At 40.4% G+C, this 22,186-nt stretch overlaps 1 protein-coding gene across 1 annotated transcript in view; it reads right to left on the bottom strand.

Moving 5' to 3' along the window:
- Nucleotides 1-9,516: 9,516 nt before the first annotated feature.
- SYNJ2BP (synaptojanin 2 binding protein) overlaps nt 9,517-22,186 on the bottom strand; it is a 35,235-nt gene continuing 22,565 nt past the window's right edge. Inside the window, exons 3-4 of the mRNA XM_032878679.1 lie at nt 12,810-12,905; nt 9,517-10,199 (exon numbers count right to left, since the gene is read on the bottom strand). Coding sequence (XP_032734570.1) covers nt 10,059-10,199; nt 12,810-12,905 — 237 coding nt within the window. The 3' untranslated portion in view covers nt 9,517-10,058. The remainder of the gene's footprint in view (nt 10,200-12,809; nt 12,906-22,186) is intronic.

The raw sequence follows: 22,186 nt of genomic DNA, 5'->3' as shown, positions 1-22,186 counted from the left end.
TGCCGTTTGCCAGGGTGAATGAGAAATCCTCACCTAACACGTGCTATTTGAGCTGACATAATAGTATAAAATACAGGTGACATGGAGTAACATTTCCCATGTTATCCTTGAGATCTTCTCATCTATCCCTGCCTCTATTGCCATGGAAATATTCTAGTTTAATCCTTTGTCATCTTTCCACATATTGAAGTCATTCCACAATAGGAAGTCTCACATTGAGAAACTCCCCCTCTACCTTTCACCTGCTCTTATAACACCCATATCTATAGGCCCACAGGGTCAAGTATGAAAAAACCCAAAAAGCAAACATAACCTTAGTTGTGATTTTCAAGTCTATCTTCCACACTGCTGAAAAGTTATCTAAAAAGCATAAATGAGATTCTCCTGGTTGGTTTTGTTTGTTTGTTTACCTATACTAATCACTCCAATTTTCTTAGCAAGAAATTTAAGGTCCTTTGTAATGGCCTGCCTTTTCTGCTACTCTTCTCCATTCACTCCATACTCAATTTTGGAGGAGATATTATTCCCTGAGGATTGCATGAACTTCCACATATCCAAAATGCAGCTTCAAGGACCCCAGGTTTTTGAAGCCTCCCTTATTCCACGGGCAATATAAATTACTCCCTTCTCAGAGCTCCAATAGCCTTTGACTAATATATATCACAGAACACTAACACACTGTATTTCAGTTTTAGTATATAAAGTCACTGTTGCTCCAAATAGCATATAAGCAATATGAAAAACAGGAAAGAGGGAAGGATACTTCAGAGTTTGAATTTAAACCTTGGGGTTTAATTTTTGGTTCTGAGACTGAGGAAATGAGTCAAACCTCCCAACTACTCCCTCCCCCAAAGAAGCATCACCTGAGCTGAGCCAAGGGTGATTTTGGACTTATCAGGACAGGCTTTATTAAAGTGAGATTGAAATTTTCTTACCCCTATTTCTCAAATCTTCTGTCGCCCCAATCTCTCCAAGGAAGAGACACCCTGCAAACCTGGGGACTGAAGCAATAAGGTGGGAGCACTTAGCCTGAGAAGTTAAGTCAAGCTGCACAGTGCAAAGTGCTGGGAAAAAATTATGTCGATTATGGGAAAGAGTCTGGAGCAGTTATAGAACTCAAGAGAATTTAGGATCGGAGGGATGGGCATATAAAGTGTTGCTATGGATCTCCTTTAAAGTGATTTTTTGTACTTTATTTTGAATTATTTGACTTTTGCTTTTTGTTGTACGTTTGTTTAAACAAGCTCTGTGTTAACCTAATTAAAAAGAAGCGGGGGGGAAGGCACTTGTTACCGGTAACCCCCCTTCCCCGTGCAAAATTTTATTCCTCCTCTATTAAGTTCTTCTTGGGGACTAGAATTAAAGGAATTTGCCATTTCATGAATCCAAGAGCCTTTTCCTTCTGACTGTATGACCATAGGACTTATATATCAACTTCCTTTTCCAGTTGTTTGAAGGTTTCTGGAAGCATTAGAGTTCTTAAAGCCTGCCCTTTATGAGGACAGGGTGCAAACCTTTTACTCTTTGTATATATGTGTCCGTCAAAAAATTATTCATTTTCTGTGTAACCCCAGAATGGGTACCCAGGGAAAAACAGAAGTCCAAGAAGAACATTTGGAGACTAGAACGCTGATGAGAAAAAGAAGAAAACTTGAAAACAAAATGTAAATGCATAAGAAGTTGGTATTAGGATGGTCTGAGGGATGGAGAAGCTGGTTGGTAAAGGGCTAATCTGTGGAGGCTTCTGTGGTGAGGTAGATAGGGCTGTGGGGAGCAGGTGCCTGAAACGCACTGTGATGGGGAGGGGGTGGGCAGGCTGTAGCTAGGGAACAAAGCTCAGGGTGCCCTCGGGGCTAGACAAGCTTGGAAACAGACAGCTTCAGGGCATCTGGGTGGTTCAGTCAGTTAAGCATCTCCCCGCTCTTGATTTTGACTCAGGTCATGATCTCAGGGTCATGAGATTGAGCCGTGTGTTGGGCTCCACGCTCAGTGGGGAGTCTGCTTGAGGATTCTCTCTTCCTCCCCTTCTACCCACACCCACAACTCACATGTGCTCACTCTCTTCCTCTAAAACAAATCAATCTTTTTTTAAAGAAAGAAGAAAAGAAAACAGAGGCTTCTGAGGAAATGACGTGAAGTTAAGAATTTCACTAGAAAATCAGTGAAGGAGAAAACACACAAATTTTAGTTTGTATGAAGACCCTGAGCGGAAGAGTCTGTTATTTTTGAGTAACCAAAAGGCTGGGGGAGTGGAGGGATCAGAAAGAAAGAGTGAAGTATTGGGTGAAATGAGTTTGGAGAAGCAGGCAGGAACTAGATCATACAGTATTCAGATCATACTGAATACAAAAGATTCAGTATTTTGGACTGAATCTTAAGGTCAATGGGAAACTTCTAAGGGCTTTTAAAGCAAATGAAAGACAGGACTGAATCCGTTTTACCAGGATCTCTAGTTTAAGGCAAGCAAATTGGAGGGGGGCACAATGGTAGTGAAGAGGACAGCTATAAAGCTAATACAGTAATCCCCATGAAACTGGATGATGGTTTGGACTAAGATTCAAGGAACGATGTGATAGGTGGGAAATAGTAAGAGACAGAATAAAATGCTGAAAGTGACATGCCACCAAACTGAATGGGCCCAAGGAGCATTGGTACCCAGGGTCATTTAACGCGGGCCTTTGCTTTAGATGGTGATTGCTGTCCAGAAGAGCTAACTTAAACCGCTTTTCCATAAAATGGTTCCTAATTAACCACTGGTCTCAGGTACAAAGTTTGAAATGCAATCACACTGTGGTTGAGGATGGATGAAAGTTGTAAGGGGAAAGAATCACTCCCCATTAACTATTCAGGGGCCCTGGAGGGTATGTACCGCCAGCCCCTAGCAGGCAGTGGAACCAGCCATAGTTTTAACTGTGGTTTATTATGGATAAAATATAAAAATAAAATATTATGGAAAATTATATCAAATAAAACTGAGTTTGGTGATATTTGCTTAGGTTTAAATTTTTTTTTTTTGATGTCATTGCTTCTTTCCTTGTTCTTGACTATTTTCTAGAGAGTTCAGATTACCTTTGGGCATCTCAGTCATTTCTTTAGGTTTGGGAGTAAAGGTAGAAATTAGAGGGACAGAGAACCCACGACAGTAGTAGTGGAAGTGTATTCACTAGGTTTTTTTATGTTCTGTATTTTAATGTTTTGACATTTGGGGCCTTGCTGACCCTGGAGGGACTTCACCTCCGGGGTTAACTGAATTTTACAGATAGTGAACAACTCTCTCACGAGTGTACTTTTCCAATACGAACAAACCAATCCGGAGCCTATACTCCTTTATGGAGCTCTCATGCTCAGGGTCATTATTCACATGCCCTAATCACCCCAACGCCAGATATCAGACAATTAGGTATGCCGTGCAGACCACTAAAATTATTCAAACCAGCCAATCCTAACCCTGCTTACCTGGCTTTGCCTGTTACTTCCCATGCAACCACAGTAACGGCTCTTGTCTGCACCTCCTCCCTTTCTCTCTGCCTTACAACCACTGCTAGTGCTTTCCTCTGTGGTCTCCGTGGCATAGTGGGTCCCCTTCTCTTGGGAACTGTGTGTAACAAACTATCTTTCCAGTGTCTGTTGTCCCCTGATCTTTGGGCTTTACTATACCTCTACCTCGATTATTCTATTAATACCCAATATCTAAAACAGGTTGGGAAAACAACCAACCCTTTTTATTCCCTATCTTCTCTCTCCACCTGAAGAGTCACTACTTTTTGTGACTTCTGCCAAATAAATTTTCCGTGCCTGAGTTACTAGTCTACATACATTATTTTCCTCTTAAACACACAAGCAAGAGCAATGTGGTGGAGTATAAGGAGCACAGAAGAAGTTCTGGTCTGGCTTCACATCTTGACCAGATGTGGTCTTCCCCCATGCTGTGAAGAGCTCAATCTAGCCTATGGAAAATGAGAGGCCATGTAGTGACAAATCAAGGCACCCTAGCCAATAGCCAGCACTAAGTGCCACAATGAGGCTATTCTGGCCTACCCCGCCCTCACCCCTGTTCTGCGATCAGATGGATGTAGCTGCATGTGGCCCCAGGTGGTACCAGCAGAAGAAACGCTCAGAAACCCACAGAATCTTTGAAAAATTATTAAAACACTGTTTTAACTCACATTTTGCAGCGGTTTGTTATGTAATTGCTAACTGACACACCTCTGCCCATGGAGGGAGAAAATGGCCATTCTGTACACACTGCAATGACAGACTAGCCCTGGGACTTCGTTTGCATCTGAACTTTGCTGAAAGTCATGTGACACAGCAATGATGACTAAGGTAAACTGCCTTTTCTCTTCATATCCAAGTCAGCTATATGCAAAGTAACTTAGACAAAAGGCCAATATTCAATTCCGACAAGTCATTTTTCATTCTGTGGTACAAACCCATTTCTGCCTTCTTTAGATCTTGTCAGGCTTTCCGGACCAAGTAAGATGGTAAATGTTGGTGACTGTACCCTTATCCTTATCTCCTATATCAAAGCTAAGCCACAAACCGGTCATTTAGACTTCTTCCTTTCGTCTTTCCACTGTTCTGTGAGATGTTATGCTAAGAAGCTGGCAGAAAAATTAGGAGATATTTATTCAGTAATCTCCAAAATAAGTTGGAAAAGAGATTGTAAAGGTTCATTGACAAATGCAACAGGTTTTTTTTTTTTAATGCCAATATGAGCCAGGCACAGTCAGATACACTGTTAGCTCATTTGCTATTTTTGGTACCAAATAGCAAAGCTGAGGAGAGATTATCAGCTATTTTCATGGCCTCTTACACATTTAACCTGTGGTGATATTCCCTAGAAGATATGGTTTTATGTCCCTGTGTCTTCCAAATTGCAACAGGACATCTATTTCATCTGAGAAAATGACTGCTGTTTAGATCTAGGTGTGCAATGTGAGTTAGGATCAAAGTAGAAAGGAAGCAAAATAAGGTCTGTAAGGAAAATAATCGTGTAAGAAGTAACATGGCCTGGGGGGTAAAAATGCACATATATCCAGGAATAAGAAACTCCTATTCAAATCAGCATTGCAGATGCAGAATTCAACTGAGATTCCATTCAGAAATCTGTAAACCAGGAAGAGGGATCATCCCGTTTTCCTGTGATTGGTTAATAAATTTCAGTGAAGTTCTTTTGTCAATGACTCTGTTAAAGATTGACTTGTATTTGAAAACGTAATTCAGCCCTCTCCCCTACTCTCTTCTCCTTGCAAGAAGAAAAAGAAAATGAAGAGTATGGAAAATGTTTGGAAATGGGACCTAGTATCTGGAGAACTCCTTTAGACACAGCAATACTTCCTCATGATATAGGTGGTTACAGTACCATGGGCATCAGGTAAGCACATCAAGTGCTTTACAGTATGCGCGTGTATAAATATCATCAGGCACAAGAGTCTATGGCAGTCAAGAACCTGATTCCAATCAGAACAGAATTCCTTAAAATACTGTTTTCTTTGTGGTCACAACTGCCCTTTTGAATGTGAGTGCTGGTCTCAAAAAGATTGCTTATAGATCAAAGATGAACAGCAAAAGGAGCCTATTCCGGGATAGTAACCAACTCTAAACCTATTACAGGTAAATGATTGACAACTTCATAATTTAATCTTCTACTTCTAGAGGATATTAGCAAAATACTATAAGATCAACAAGACTCCCTCACGTTCAGATAATGCACTGTTTCAGCTTAGAGTGACTAGATCTTTGCATCTCTGTATTGTCATCATCAAGGATCCAGTAGGCACTCATATGCTAAAAGAAAAAAAGACTCATCTGTCCAAAGATAAAGTCTGACTAAAATGAGCTAGGATAAAATCTTTATTGGCTCCACAAGAAATTACACGAATGACACTCCCCACCCCTTGCCTATAGTTGACAGCCTAATGTTTTTTGTTCCATTTCTTTAAATATAGTTTAAATTGCTATTTACACAATAAAAACAATGTCCAACATCAAAAAACCACACACTTCTCTAGTTTAGAACTACTGGAACAAGTCACAGAAGAACTCATGTGATTGAATTTTATATTAGGGCTTTCGCAGATCCCATGGAATCTACCAGTTCTGCATTATGGCTTACAGTCCCCAGTCTCTATCAGGCCCAAAGAGAGATGACAGAAGTGGACTGAGATAAAAAGGATAGTTTCATCTATGATCATGCAGTGCATACATTCCAGACATAAATATGATACAGAAAGGGCACTTCTGCAACAGACTAAGTCTTTGAACTGAGTTAAGTCTGTCTACCTCTTTGAGCTTTGATTTTTCTCATCTCTAAGATAGATTCATCCTAGAATCTTTCTTGCTCCCTTTTAGCTCCAATGTTCTTTTATTGGGTCCTAATTTATTTAATAGATGCACATACTGAAACACTAATACGTTTTGCTGGTCAGTCCTAAACAAATAAGCCCTAGAACACTCCATTTTTTCTTCCACATCTATACTTGGGCAGAAGGGCATGGAGAGCTGGGCTCTAAAAAGACCCAAGTGAAATTCTCATTTTATACCGGAGCAAATGCCTATGTGTGATGTGATCATTTATGTAAGTTTTTATTTAATAATTTAAATGCCACAGAGCACTGTTTACTGACACTGCACAGTGGAATCCACCTAATGAACTTTATTTTACTGCTGCCTAAGTCCCACTCTCCAGAGATTTTATTTAATTGGTCTAGGTGCAGCCTGAGAACCAGAATTTTATAAGCTCTTCAGATGATTCTAACCTGAGAAAAAGGGGACAACTATTGGCAGAGAGCAGTAATTCTCAAAACTTACTGTGCATCAGTCACCTGGACGGATTGTTAGAAGTGCTGTACGCAGTTTGATTGAGTAGGTCTGGGGTGAAGCCCTAGAATTTACTTTTCTAACAAGTTCCCCAATGATGCTGATGCTTTTATTCAGAGACCACACTTTGAGAGCCATGGCCAGTGAGAAATATCATTGACAGTAGCACCTGAAGTCCTAAGTTATATCCTGAGTCTATCATTACCACCTACGTAATCTTAGGAAAAGTAATTTATTCTCTTTCCCTTAGTGTCTTTTTAACAATACTTAGATCTCAGAGTGGTGAGTCATGAACAGTGTACCCACCTGGATTTAGTACACCACCTGGCACAAAATGTAGTAACAAGTATTAGTTTCCTTTTCCATTACACATGGCTAGACAGTGTGAATAAGTGAAATCAATAGCACAGATTAAAACTTGGCAGGAAAAGAGACAAATGAAGCAGGCAATGTCTTATTAAAATTATATGTGTAACAGATGATAAATACAGAGAAGTGTTTTAAGTATACGGTCTTAAAATACTTTCATTCAATTTTTGAAACTTTAAACACAGTAATTTAGGTAGCAGGAATATTAGATACAATCTATAAAGTGAAAGAAATATTAGATTCGATCTACAAAGATCATGAATTTTTTTTTAGTGACTTACAATAGACTCCAATACCTCATCTAGGGCAATTTAGTTTTCTAGATAATCAGAAATAAAAACTGAATAGTATACTTGCCTGAAATTTTCATTATGGATCTTTAAATGCTCTTTAATTCCAGAGAAAACCTAAATTATTAAAGTGCATAAGAATCCCTATTATTAAACAAAGCAAAACTTCTACCAACCAGGGGGTAAGTGTCTTTTTCCACATCTACCAACTAAGAAAAAAACAAGATAGATTTCCCTCCTGCTTGCCAATTGCTTCATTCTGAATGTCTCAAGGTCCTCTTAGGAGTTGATGCCCAAACCCTGAGCTGAATCCTGGGAGGGAAGCCAGCCCACTGAGGAAGCTGCTGCACAAGCCTCCAGATGCAGGGAGGGTGACGGGGCTTGTGCCCGCACAGCGGGGCTGGTTGCGAACTGGAATACTGTCAGTGCGTCTGTGTGGACCTACAAGTGCAGCCGTCTAAGTGAGGCTCAAAGGTACTGAACACTCCAGGCCTAAAGGCCTAAGTCCTACCACGATTATTTAAAGCAAGTTTCTCCCTATACCAACAGTTGGCCCAGAGGCAAGGCCTTAGGCGGGTTATTTTTAAAAGCCTTTCCTTCCCACTCTGGCCTGATGCCACTGTTTGACAGCTTTCTTTTCTGGAGTCCCTGGAAAAAAAAAAAAAAAGCGATGGCTGCCTGCACATCTCTGTTGCTACGCTGTGCTCTGAATTTTTTTCCACTTCTTATTATTTTCAACTGTCACTTAACCTGATGATGTATTTTTAACTTCTCATCTATTTATGAATTCTCTTAACTAGACTGTGAGCTCCTCAAGGGTCCTTCATTTGTTCCCTTCCTCCATGGAACTTTCTCAAGTGTCTTCTCAGTAACTGTTCCCTTTTGCTATCTGCAATATAAATTTGACATTCTTTGTAAAAGCATCTTAACAAAACTGGTGTCCAATCAACACCTGTAAAATGCTTACCGGATTATCCATGCTAAGAACTGGACATGACTGGTTTTCTCAGGGTAAGTCTTCATACTCATGCTGTCAAGATTATGTAAGACCTGTAGTCTAGACAATATATTTGGAGGGTGGAAATGATTTTTTTAAAGCCAGAGGATTAGCCTTGGTTCAGCTCTCCTTAGTGTTTCAAAATCAACATTTAATATCACATGAACAGAATGGTTCCCACCTCATTATTGTCTTTGGTATTCCTGAGCATCCTTGAACCCATATCGTGCTCTCAAGGTTTCCCCAGGAAACATCCATCAAACTTTCCTACCCATTAAAACAGAACAAAACAACAACAACAAAAAACAACAACAAAAAAACCTTTTCTTCCCCTTCCCTGCAAAATGGTTTATTAGAAGCCACGGCCAGTGTTTAGAGCCTTTCAAAAAAACCCGCAATCCAAACCCTCTCAACTGAATCAGAAGCAGAGCTCATTTCATGCCTGTCCTGCCAGAGAGCAATCCCTTCTCTCGCAATTTGCCTATCACTAGTAACCAAAGACTATGTTAGATGGCCCGAGAAGGTTCCGGTGCCACCCTGGAGGCATTATCCTTTTGTCTTTTAGAGTTTTCTCACTGGGTTGGTCTGGTCCCATCACCAAAGCTCTGACCACAGTCATTCCAGCTGATCCTTTAGCAGGACTGGGAGGTTCCAGAAAAGTCACTGGGGCAGCCCAGAGAAGAAGTAAGGTTTATCTTTAAATCTCAAAGAGTGGGGAACAGACTGATTTGCACAAAGCTGGATTATGGCATTTTACCTCCACTTCAGCGCAGCTATTATGGAAGAAATATTGTTCTAAGATTCTTAATTAGTTGCTTCGGTTTTCCTTTTTTTCTTTTTTTTTTTTAAATGACCCAGATTGGGCATCCTCTCTCAAGGCTCACTCTCTCACTCCTGCTATACATCAAATTCTCCCATTAAGAACTTCCCTTATATCAGAAACCTGAAACCAAATAGCAGCTTTCCACTTCTTTAATTCTCCATAAGGCATCGCTATTATACTATCATGTATGGACATGTGTGTGTGCGTGTGTGCGTGTGTGTGCACGTGCGCATGCAAGCGCACACATGCACATGTGTTTTACAAAAGTAAAAATGCTTTCATTATCCTGTGTTTGATATAGGCACCCAAGTATGTAGATAGAAATTAAATAAAGGCCACAAAAACTTCCCAAGGAAGATCATTAAGAAGAAAAATCCCCTCTTCTCCTGCATCGCACAGCTGGCCGTTGAGGCACGCCAGCGAAGAAAAAGTTATTACCCGTGCTGACGTGAAGACTGGACCTTTCCCTCTTTGGGTTGTAGCTGAACTTCTATTGGCAATCCTAGCAAAACACGTAATTTCCCATCTGTTCTAAGCATGTCTTTTCTTCGGCCTTCTTTCAAACAATACCTTCACTCTCCCATTAGATATGAGGATGTGGAGATTTGGACAGTGAGGTCCTGCTTGGGTAGCAGTCTCTTTCAATGACATGTTGACTACGCAGAAAGAGGGAAGGATATGGAGAATGGCAGGGGTTGAGGGTGAGAGGGAAAGAAAATGGGTCTTCTAATGGGAGCACTGGAAGAGAGCAAACTTTTCATAGTTGCTTCCGGTATCTCATGAAGGCCCAGGCTGCTACTATGGTGAGGGCAAACACTGGCACCAGCACCAGAGCTATAGGGATCCCACTCGGCTCCCCTTCACTTCGATGTCCTATAGGCCCGTTCTGCACCTGTAACTGGAAGGGAGAGAAAAATGTTAACACTAGTGAGCAACGTGTGCTCACCCCAACTCCAGTGTCCATGCTGACACATTACCTGGGTCTAGACCACCCAAAGCTGTGACCTCCAAGCACTATCTGGCAGAAGGAGTCCTCTTTGTTTATTCTAAATTGATGCATCAGAGCCATCAACTCTGTGGAAAGAAGTCTGATGGGGAGGCATTTAAGCTTGCTGTGCTACTAACTTAAAGGGGCCCAGGGGTGAGCGGATAACCATTCTATTTCTATGCTGCCTCCACCAAGCTCTACATGTATCATGCTAGGAAACCGAAGATAGGAGATGAAACCTACTGATCCTGCAGGGAACCTCAAAATTACTGGGCAGGAGCAGAGGGTGCCCACCTTCCTAGAAATGTTTACTCAGAAAGATTGCCAGTTGTCAGAAAGCAGTAAGGGCCAGGTACAGTGCCATTTTTGGAAATACTTTCCAGTTCCCAAAAGGCACCAATTCCCTCCTGATACAGTGTCATGGCCTTCATCTCTATTTTGTAACACTAGACACAGATAAAGAGGAAACTTATATGGAACAGAGATAAAATACTCAGAAGTAAACAAGTAAAAAAAAATCATATCCTAGTGGTGATAATTTTCCACTGTCTAATAAGCATTCCCGTTTGAGGCTGGGTGGCATTTCTTCATATTAACTCTTTTTTTTAAGCAAGCAAGTGAACGGGGGCTGGGGGACTAAGGGAGTGCGGGAGGGGGTGGGGGAAGGGGCAGAGTGACAATCCTAAGCAGGGTCCATGCCCAGCATGGGGCTCCATCCAACGACCCTGAGATCATGACCTGAGCCGAAACCAAGAGTCGGATGCTTAACTGACTTGAGCCACCCAGGTGCCCCTCTTCATACTAACTTTTAACAGCTAACTTGCAACAGTTATGATGCCATTTTGTCTCAGTTTGATTTAACCTCATTACAACCCGTGAAAAGTCTGACCCTTCCATATGAAAGGCAGCACTGCATGAACTATCTTTTCTATCCTCTTGCCCACCTCTACATCTTTCACTCATTTCCTCTTCAGATGTCCTGAGAGGGCCTGCCCAATAAGAAGATAATGGTTTTTAGGGCTAGGCCAATTTTCTGACCAGTGTTTTATTAGGGGTTACTATGTTTTACTAGGAGTTATTTATAGAGGTTTCCCAAAACATGAACTTTGGAAATCGTTTCCCACATGCCTTTAAAAGAACTCTAATCATACCTGAAGTGTATACCTACATTCATTACTTGCCTTTACTATTGCATGAAGTCTTCCATACTTTAGAAACATTAAGAGCCAAGGCAGAAGCAGCCAATTACCAATATTCTCACCTACTGACCTGTTTTCTAATCCATCACACAGATTCTGCTTGCAACTCTGGTATCTTTCATTCTGTGCTCCTTCTGCTCTGTACCACCTCCTGTCAAGCTCTTCTTCAGCCTCTGAAGCCAATGACAGCATCATTTAAGAGGGCACACTGGGGGCATCTGGTGGCTCATTTGTTAAGTGTCTGCCTTTGGCTCGGGTCATGATCCCGGATCATGCCCGGATGTCCTCGGATCAAGCCCCGCATCGGGCTCTCTGCTCGGCAGGAAGCCTGCTTCTCCCTTTCCCACTCCTCCTCCTTGTGTTCCCTCTCTCACTGTGTCTCTCTCTGTCAAATGAATAAATAAAAAATCTTTATTAAAAAAAAAAAAGGGCACACTGAACCTGTGTTGTAAATGCACCCCAAAGTCCTTGGAGTAGAATTCCTCCAAAGGGAGGAATTAGGTTTACCAGGCTTCTCTACCCATCATCCAAATTATAAAACACTAGGGACTAAGAAGTGGATGCAGGGAGAGGTGCTGCTTTGATTAAATTCTTTTCTTTAAAAATTTATTTATTTGAGAGAGATACAGTGAGAGAAATACAGAGAGAGAGAGAGCATGTGTGGTGGGAGAGGCAGAGGGAAAAGCAGACTCCCTGCTGACCAGAGAGGCCAATAGTGGGCTCAATCCTAAGACCCCACAATCATGACCTGAACTGAAGGCAGACGCTTAACCCACCAAGCCACCCAGGCGTCCTTTGACTAAATTCTGAAATCCATTTTCTTTTTCCTGGAGATCCCCTTTGAGCATTACAGCTTTGGTCAAGAGGGTCAATAAGTTGATAAGAAAAGGGTTGTGTCGTGATTGGGAAAAGCGCACAGTGGGTATCAAGAAAGCCACCCCCTCTACACTTCAAGTTTCATTAATAAGTATGTTCAAGGGCAGACACAGGTTTCCTTCCTTCCTTCCTTTCCTTCCCTACTAAAAAATAAAATTGATTCTTGCTGAATTTTCTCCCCATTGATTTGAATTTGGTTGTCAAGCTTTACAGTTAAGATACATCTCCTGGAAGCTAGGACCTAGGCTGCAAGCAGAATGAATTTCCTTTCATGATAAGAAGAAGTCCCTGAAGACCCCTGCCTGTGCTAGACAAGCTCTTCCAAAGAGTGAGAAAGAAAAAAAAAAAAAAGCCAAATGCACTACTAAAGATTGTGCAATATGTCGTATTCCCAAGAATGATACAAAAGCTTGGTGCCAGCTTGCTGGCTGCAGGTAATACCTACCCTGTGTTGTACTCTTAGGGACACGGCATAACCTGCATTACGGAAAAGGTCTACAGCATCCTGGTGCAGCAAGTTCCTTAGGTCTTGGCCATTTACCTGTCAAAAACAGCAAGAAAAGTAGTAAAAGAGGTAGAATGATAAGTCAAAGATTGATATTCATGTGATTAAACATTTAAAAACTACAGAGCAAATTTCAAGGACTAGGAGAATGGGTCAAGTAAAGTAGAACTAAGTCACTTTTTCAAGTTCAAAGCTACATTTTCCTAGAACTGAGGTTCTGTGGGCCATCTGAAGAGCACCAAGGTTTTTTATTTAAAAAAAAAAAAAAAAAAAAAAAAAAGTTTCTCCTTCACCTTGGCTCCTGTTGCCTGTCTCATTTTGACAGTTGGGTTTCTGCTATGTACCTGTGTGTCTTCCCTAAGCATCAGCCTGCTTCCCTACAGCTAACATGATCTTCTGGGTTACCATCCTATCCTTCACATTGCTAATCCCTGGTACTGCCAGCTTCAACTCTAGAAATATAACTCTATGAAACAATTTATTTTGATGTGGTGCAAACCTACTAGCCCATTCTATTGGTCTTGTTCAATTGTGAACAATTTCCCTTGGTTCCATGGATACTCCCATCCTCCATCAATTTACTAATTTTACAATATTTCTTTGATGATACAAACTTCCAAAAAATGCTTCAGTGTAGCATCTAGAGGTGAGAGACGACCAGTGGGATTAATACTTCTGAGTGTTAGGAGTGACACTGTCCGCAAGTGTTATCTACCCTATGGTGTACTCAGTGCCACAGCCTAGCCCACTTTATGTAAGATCTACACATCTTTTGTACACATCCATGTCATTAACAGCAACAACAGCAGGAACACCTCATGTATTTATCTGGTAGGTTCTGTGCTGTATGCTTTACACGTGCTATCTAATGTTGTTCTCACGATAATCCTATGAGGTAGACACCATTTTTATCTTGTTTTCACAGATGAAGAAACTGGGGCTTAGCAAGGTAGATAATTCACCCAAAGTCATAGTAAGTGTAGGAGCTAGGGCTAGTATTTTTAAATATCTGAAGTAGCGTTACAGTGCCCTTGCAATTTACTCTTCCTTCTGCACTATTATTCTTCCACCTGGACTCACGAACTAGTTTCAGCTGAAGCTCAAGCCACTGATTTATTCAAGCCTTTCATCTTCCTTGTTACTGTCTTCCTTCTCCAGGAGGTTCACATCACTCCTCCATACAATCTCCTGCTAGGTGACTTAATCTAATAGCACTTTTGTGTTATAAACTGTCTACCTTACTCTTAGAAAACTGACCACAATTTCTACTCCCTTCACACTTGCTATTCCTCTACTGAATCTGCTCATTATCCTCACTAAGACCTTTAACAACCTTTTTTAGATTTTACTTGCATCCTAACCCATCTAGGAGTTCTTGCTGTTATTTCAACAAAGCACTTCGTCAACTATTAGAATCCCTTTCGCCATGATCTTCTGCCATCTTTCCAGTCCCGCGAAACACAATGCATTTAGTTTCCTCGTCATCACTGAGTTTAATGTTCCTGGGGAAAATACACCCTCCTACTTCCCAGTACAGATCCATGCTGGCTGACACCTGCTGTATCCTTATGACCACTCTACTCACCTGGTGAACTCCCTAATGAATGCCCAAGAGCAGCTGTTCCAGACCTTTCCTACCATCACACTCCAACGCTGATCCTATCTTCTCTCTCCAGATTCCTTTGCCTTATCTTCTTTGAGAATACGGGTAACCTCCCACACACTCTCCGTGTTCTTTCCTGATGGCCTCTCACCGCTTCTTTGCCCTTGTTTCTGATTTAGATACATTTCCCTCTACCAAGGCTAAACCAGCCACGGATGCTGTTGGTCACATTTCTTCCAGCCTTCTTCGAGAACTTAAGTGATCACTTGCTCCTCTTGATTCCTTCATTATTGCTCTCTGCTCCTTCTCAACTAAAATTATCCTCATCTGTAAAGAAAACAATATCAATATTTCTTGGAACCCACGATCACCCTCTTCCCATCTTCTGTCCTCCACCTTTCACTGCAAAACTTGTTTAAAGAGCTGTTGGAAAGCACTGCCTCCACTTCCTCTGCAGCCACGCACTCTAATCCCTGGTACAGGCATAGAGTATGAGGAGGCAGGAAAGAATATTCTGTCCTGCAGGTCAGGAGGGACTTCTAATCCTCAAATCCTACAGCCCTTTCCCAGTCGTCAGACTTCTCCCTTTTGTAGTTCTCTCTGGTCTCAGCTTCTGAAGCTCCCTTAGTTCTTGAAGGAATCCTTTCCCAATTCCTCTTCTTCTCCATCCTTCTTAAGGGAAGTAAGCATTCCTCAATGTCTGTAGTCCTCTGTCCCCTCATCTTCTCTCCCATGATGATCTTTCACAATTTCAACTGTACTCTGCAAGACAACTCCCAAATCCGTATCCTTATTTCTACTTCTGGACTTGCCAGTTTCCTGCTGGATGCCTGGACAGGAATATTTTGCTACACCCCCATTCAACAAATCCAAAGCCTCCTTTTCACTTCCCACAAAACCAGACTATCTCACCTTCCCTCTTATTGCCACTACCATTCCTTCAGACTAGAATTCTGCTATTTTTAAGCTCCACTCCCTGTCGATGTTCACATACAATACCTTGCCAAATCCTATAGGCTAACATAATACTATTCCTCACACCCTATTTTCCTTCAATTGCCTATTTAGGTGGTGGACACTTTCAGGTGAACTATTGTGATCACCCTCTCATTGACTCACTTTCCTCTAGCACGGCCCCCCGTTCTATCCTATTCAAACACTGTCTCCAGATCAAGCCTCCTAAAGGACCATTCTGTTCCTACAAACCTGGGAGCAGGAGAGAAGAGACTGCATGCCTGATTTCTCATTCTGGTATACAAAGTCCTCCAGGAAGTGGCTCCAACCCACTCTCTCAATTTAATTTCACATTATTCCCTTTCATAAATCCTGTGCTCTAAATCACAAAATTCACTGTCCCTACGATGTAAAACATATATCCTTACTTTCACGCCTGTGCTCCAGCTATTTCGACCATCTGAATACACTTCCTTTTTTAAAAATTCCACATATCTTCCGAGATTAATCTTAAAAAGGATCAGTCCTGCTGCCTACAGTGTAGAAGCAAATATAGTTTTCTAGTTGATAGACTTCGATTTCATGCCACCAAGCCACCTTCTGATCATGCCTTTTGTTTGTTCTGGTGAACATGCCACAGGAAAAGAACTTCAGGAGTCCTAGAACCACCACAGTGAATTCTCAACATCTCAACCTTCTAGTTAATTCCTGGGGTAGAGAATCAGTGTGAGATTGTGGACTATAGTGGGAAGGCTCATGTAACTAATCTAGCCCATGTGGTAACTGTACTTCTCATTGTAAGGAAATGGCTATTTTTCTCTTAGAGACAGACAAATTAGGTTAATGATGCAGTTATGTCAATAAATGCCAAAGATCTCAGAGCTCAGCATCACAGCCAAGTTTCATAGTGATTAAGAATGCAAGTGGGAGAACTCAGTCACTAAATGACATTCAATGGCAGCAGTACTAAGTTCAAGATCGTCTTTGCAATCACAGCCCAAAATAACTGTCAGGAAACACTGAATATTTATTATCATGTCTGGAGCTGTCTCTTCATTTTACATGTACTAACTTATGTAGTCCTCGCAATAATCCTACGACTTATGAACTCCCATTTAATAGATGATAAAACTTGGAAGGCTATGCAACTTGTCCGTGGGCATATAGAATGGAAGTAGCAAAGCCAGAATTCAAATGGCCTGGCTGTAAAAGCTTCACTTTAAAACACTAACCCACAGAAATTCACATTGTAAGCAAGGATTTTATCTCAGCAACTTACCACTATCCATCTCATTAATACTGTAAATTAAATTTTTACTGGTTTTGTAGTTTCATTTTATCTAAAAAGTTATACACTTCCAAATTTTAGAGTTTTGTAGAATATAAGGTGTTTCTACATTAATATTTTTATTCATGTGCATATATTGAAGCAGCATTAAAATTTGGGAAGATAAAATTTAGTTAAGTGCCAAGTCGATGACCTTTCTAGAAAACTCTGACAGATGTGACTGATTTCTTTCTTTGAATCTCTGTATTATGTAATGATCTTAAAGCTCAAAGTGAACTCTACCCTATTTTATATCACTTAACTTCGAAAGGCTGTATCACAAAACTCATCATAACCCCTGTAATATCTGAAGAGTACTTTGAAGAACACGAATATAATAAATGTCACATGATTTCCTGAAGTTTGCTTGCCGACTGCAGCCTGAAAAAGCCTGACGACATATTGTCAATATTATACAAAGCTGAAAGGCCTGGACTCTGACAGCAGTTTTGCCTACCAGTGACTCAGTGTGTAACCTTGGTCCTCACCTGAGCCTCCTTCCGCTCATGGGGAAGGACATTAGTGGTATCAGGCCAAAAAAGGTGCCACACAGGGCATAAGCCAATTATAGCAATCATGTCTTTCAATCCTCTTAGTTAGGTCTAAAGGTATTGTAATATAAAGGGACTATTTATTACTCTAATTACTTAAAAAAAAAACAAAAAAAAAAAAAACTCCAGACAAGAGGCCTTTGAGACATTCAAGGGCAATTTCTTTTTTAAAGAACCATTTCTTATCCTTTGCCCAAGTTTAAAAACAGCCCCATAAAACAAATTATGATTCTGTCTCTTGTCCTGGTCATCTCTAATTCAAAGCCAGATTGGCTTTCCAATATTTGCCTCCTCTATGCATTTTCAGATTCTACCTCATATTGACTATCCACCAAGGTCCATAGATTTTATTCCTAAATATATGTGGAATTTGCTCTCTTTGTCACCTTCCATACTAATATAGACCAGGGGTTCTCAAAGTGACCCCAGAACCAGCCGCATTAGCATTCACCAGGGAACTTAAAAGTTAAAAGCAATCCGTGCTTTCACAAGCCCTCCAAGTGATTCCAAATGAGTTAATTCTAACCTAACCTGCCTGAATCAATCTTTAACTGGTCTCTACACTCAGCCTGCTTACCCTATTCAATAAAATTCTGTGCATACACAGATTTCATCAGTGACTTTCCGTTTACCAAAGTAGTGATTTTTCAAATATGAGTCTATGGACCCACCACAGAACACAGTGAAGTTAATCCAGTGGGTCAAGATAAGTATTTAATTTTAAAACAGTGAAAGTAGAAGAAAACACAACACACAGTGTATCACATATAGAAGGGATAAATACTATTTTCTTAACCTTTGCTTCGGTTACATGTGTGGTTGCATGTAGTGTATTACCTGTTATAGATCATAATTTAAAACATCTGAATAACACTTGCCTAGAGCAGTGCCTCTCAACAATTAATTCATACCCAGGGACTTTATTCACACCCAGGGATCTTACTATAATGCAGGTTTTGATTCCAGTAGGTCTGAGAGGGGTCCTGAGATTCTGCATTTCTAATAAGCTCCCAAGTAATGGCCAGATGGTCCCTGGAGCTCACTTTTAGTCCCAAGAGCTATTCAACAGAGAAATCTTAGAACACTAACTTGCTACTTCACTTTCCTTAACTCATGAATAGTTTCATGAACCTGAGATATGGTAGATGTTGCAGCATGCTAGAAAATTCTACTGACTGAATGTTCAGAGAATTGAAATGCTGGTGTTCTGCTTAACAGATAGGGAAACATAGAATTTTTTTTGCTTTAACTATGGTTGTGAGCAATCTTTAAAAATTAGTCTCCTATTTTCTGCCTTAGGAAATGAGTAAACAGTTAAAATCAGTTTCCTCCATCTTTTTTTTTGAAGTTTAACTCTTCACCTGTGTGACTTATGTATTCCTTTATTTATTTACTTTAGAGAGGCAGAGACAGACAGAAAGAGGTAGAGGGCAAGGGGGAACCCTCAAGCAGGCTACATGGCCAGTGCAGAGCCCAACACAGGGCTCGATCTCACAACTCTGAGATCATGACCTGAGCCGAAATCAAGTGTTGGATGCTTAACTGAGAGGGCCACCCAGATACCCCCAAATTAATTACCTTTGATGATTAATAATTTTGAATTGCCTCAAGAGCTCTACCTATAGAATAGCATTAATATAAATGTAGATGATGTATGGAAGGAATGGACTTAATTTAATAAGCACTGACCCAGATTATACTCTGGATATTTTAATTTTTTTGCCAAGATCCTGAAATGAATCACAATGAAGGGGGGGGCGCCTTTGTCAGAGTTGAAGAAGGAAGAAAAAACCAAATTATCTAGTTCTAATTAATCAGACCAAACCAAAAAAGTCCATTATGCTATGATGCATTCACAGAGCAGCTATCTTACTGCATGCGTACTCTGTGCCAGCTACAAGCCTACAAGCTGGGGGTGCTGAGACAGGAGGACAAAGTGCCTAGAGGCATCCTTTGTCTAAAGGATTCTGCATATCTCAATGTCTTGGCTGCTGCCTGAGATGAAGGTTTTCTGGTGGATCTTTCCCACTAATTTCTAAGCTACGGGGGAAGACAAGTCTTTCATTTTTCAAATCATTCCAAAGCACCTAGCATGGTGGTCTGCAGGCTGTCAAGTAGAGTAGTTGTGAATGTTGAGGACGACTCAGCACTTTCATTCACCAAGTTAAGAATTCTATTTGACGAGAACATGAAATGCAGCTGACTGGTGGCCTGATGGTGCCATTTTGTTATATAAGGGGTTTGGTCAAAAGGGAATATTCACCTATTCAGTGTAGGGATCAGTTCACATCACACTGAGCATCATAAAAATGTATGGTTCACTGAGGATGGACTGTTCCTGACTATCCACCTGCCTTCATTTAGGCAGACAACAAGGGAAATGACAAAAGATAGTTTACATTTTTTTCCCACAAAAATAAAATTTCTCCAGGTTCCCTGGTAACCTATACAAGTATTAAATTGGCCTCACCAACACATACACAAAATAAACTTCGGGTGAGGAATCTCCATCTCCAGCCCTCATCTCAACTTCAGGTTCATTCTATTAGTAATATCTGTTTTTGTTTCATGGTTGTCAGATGGAATAGGGCCTTAAAAAAATTTGCATTAATTAAAAAATTTTTTCTTCTCCCCCCCCATTTTTTTAAGTTTAAACATTCCACAGAGATCACAAAAAATTAACTTCTGATAAGAGGAAACTGTATAAGTCATGCTATTATTTAATTTTACCTGAAATTAAGACAAAATTATGGGCATTATTTCAAGAGAAATGGAAAGATTAAACTGTCAATAATAACTCAGGAAATCTAGATCACTTAATGAAACTTTTATTAATTATCCAAAATGGATGTGCTAAGGAAGTGACATTCTTAGTCTGATTATCTAACAAAAGTTAAAAGAAAAAGAGTTGGGGCACATTTTGCAACATGGAAAAATAACCTATGTGAAGAGAGTAGAAAAACCCATCAAGAATCAATGAGAATACAGACTAATAAATAGTTCAGCATCATCATTTTACAGAGACTCCAAAGCCAGTAATAGAGCGCTTAAGAACATCAGAGGGAGAGACTGAGCTACAAAGGAGACATAAACATTTAACGGTTAATGCCCAGCAAATGTGCTTAAGGAGAGAAAGCGGAGAAGACGGTGAGTGAGGCAACAGAGGCAGTATTTCTTAGGAACAGGGTCTAGAAAGAAGAATTTTGGAGCAAATTCTTGGAAAGGAAACTGGAATGAAATAAGATAGCCCTAGAAAGAATGAAGAGCATATGCTGGCCTCTTCCTCTTGTATATGCTCCATCTTCTCTTTCTCAGTCTTACTCCTCTCCATATCTGTCTTATACTTTTGCCTCTTCTTCACCAGGCATTTCTTCCCTCTTCTTTCCCATGTCTTAACTGGCCAAAACATAAGCTTGAAACATAAAGTAAAATCCTCCTTGCTACAAATTTTAAAGTGAAGGGAGCTGAGTTTTTTGTTTTGTCTTGTTTTGTTGACATTTACTTTTCTCTGCATGGACATCTATCTCCTACCATACCCTTTAAATGGAAAAAAAAAAACAAAACAAAAACCTGAGCGGCCTTCCAATAATTTCTTTTCTCTATGAGGCAATGGTCCACATAAGAAAGGCTGCTCATCTTCTTTTATGTCTAATAAATTCTCTCACACTGAGCTCTATGAACCTTTTTTCCTAATTCTATCCCTTACAGAAAGACTGCTGTCAGTTTTTATATAAAACCACATAGAAAAGCAATGCATTCACCATGAAACTTTCTGTTTAGGATACCTAGTCCTAGCTCCTCATTTACCTCTTAGGAGGCAGTACATCATACTGATTAAGAGCAGAGGCTCCAAATTCAGGCAGCCCAGTTTTAGTCCTCTGCCACCTACTAGTTGTGTGACCTTGGGCAAGCTGCTTGACCTCACCAAGACTCAACTTCCTCAGCTGCCTGCCAAACAGTCATAATAAATGTACTCACCTCATAGGGTTATTGCAATTTTAAATAAATGTAAGGTTCTCAGCATATTGCTAGTATACAATGCTCGAAAACTTCTAACCAGTCTCATTTTTCAACAATCTACATTTTACCAAACCTTTTTGAAAAATATGGGTGTCCTCTTAACCCCTACACTTTTCAAATGTAACCCAGGCCCCAGTGTTCTGGACAGGATGTGGTATGTCACTTTAAACTGCATAGTTTCAGGCAACCCTTTCGGGTCCCCTCTCTCCTTGGGAGCTTTGTACTATCATTTTGTTATCACTCAATAAACAGTACTTTGCTGCCCCCCAAATAAGTAAATAAATGAATAAATAAACTTGCGGTTTCTACATACATGCTATACCTTCAACAACCTACTCTAAATTTCCCATAATGTACCACTCAAGTTGATTTCATGTTTTTTGGATGTCTTTCTCCAGGGGTCTATAGGAAATAATCTACTTGTCAACTTCTCAGAATTGTTTTGAGATAAAAGGTATTTATCACTCTCTGTATCTCTCAAATTAAAAAACAGGATCTAGGAGAAGCTTAACGGTCTGAAAAGAGGCAAAATAGTTGGTGAGAAGGACAAAAGTAGGATATTACCATCCATGACATTATATTTATATTCTGGATCAGCCAACCTTTCTAGGCTTGCCTGAAATTTCTCAACCTGTTCATCTATAAAATATATAATGAACCTTGTGCAAGGATACAAAAGGTTAAAAAAGATCTAGTCCCTTTCCTTGAAGAACTTCTAGAAAAGAATCAAATTAAAGCTCACCATATAGCATCTTATTACAAACAGCAGAGTGAAATGGGACCTCATTAGACAAAAACCCAAATGAGAATGCATTCCAATTTTTCATCTTCATGTCAGGTGAGAAGGGCTCTGAGTCTAAAA

Source organism: Lontra canadensis, unplaced genomic scaffold, assembly GCF_010015895.1.
Source record: "Lontra canadensis isolate GAN:19392208 unplaced genomic scaffold, GSC_riverotter_1.0 scaffold64, whole genome shotgun sequence".
Classification (NCBI taxonomy): Eukaryota; Metazoa; Chordata; class Mammalia; order Carnivora; family Mustelidae; genus Lontra; species Lontra canadensis.
The sequence above is the reverse complement of the archived record's forward strand: the minus strand, read 5'-3'. Positions and strand labels throughout refer to the sequence as shown.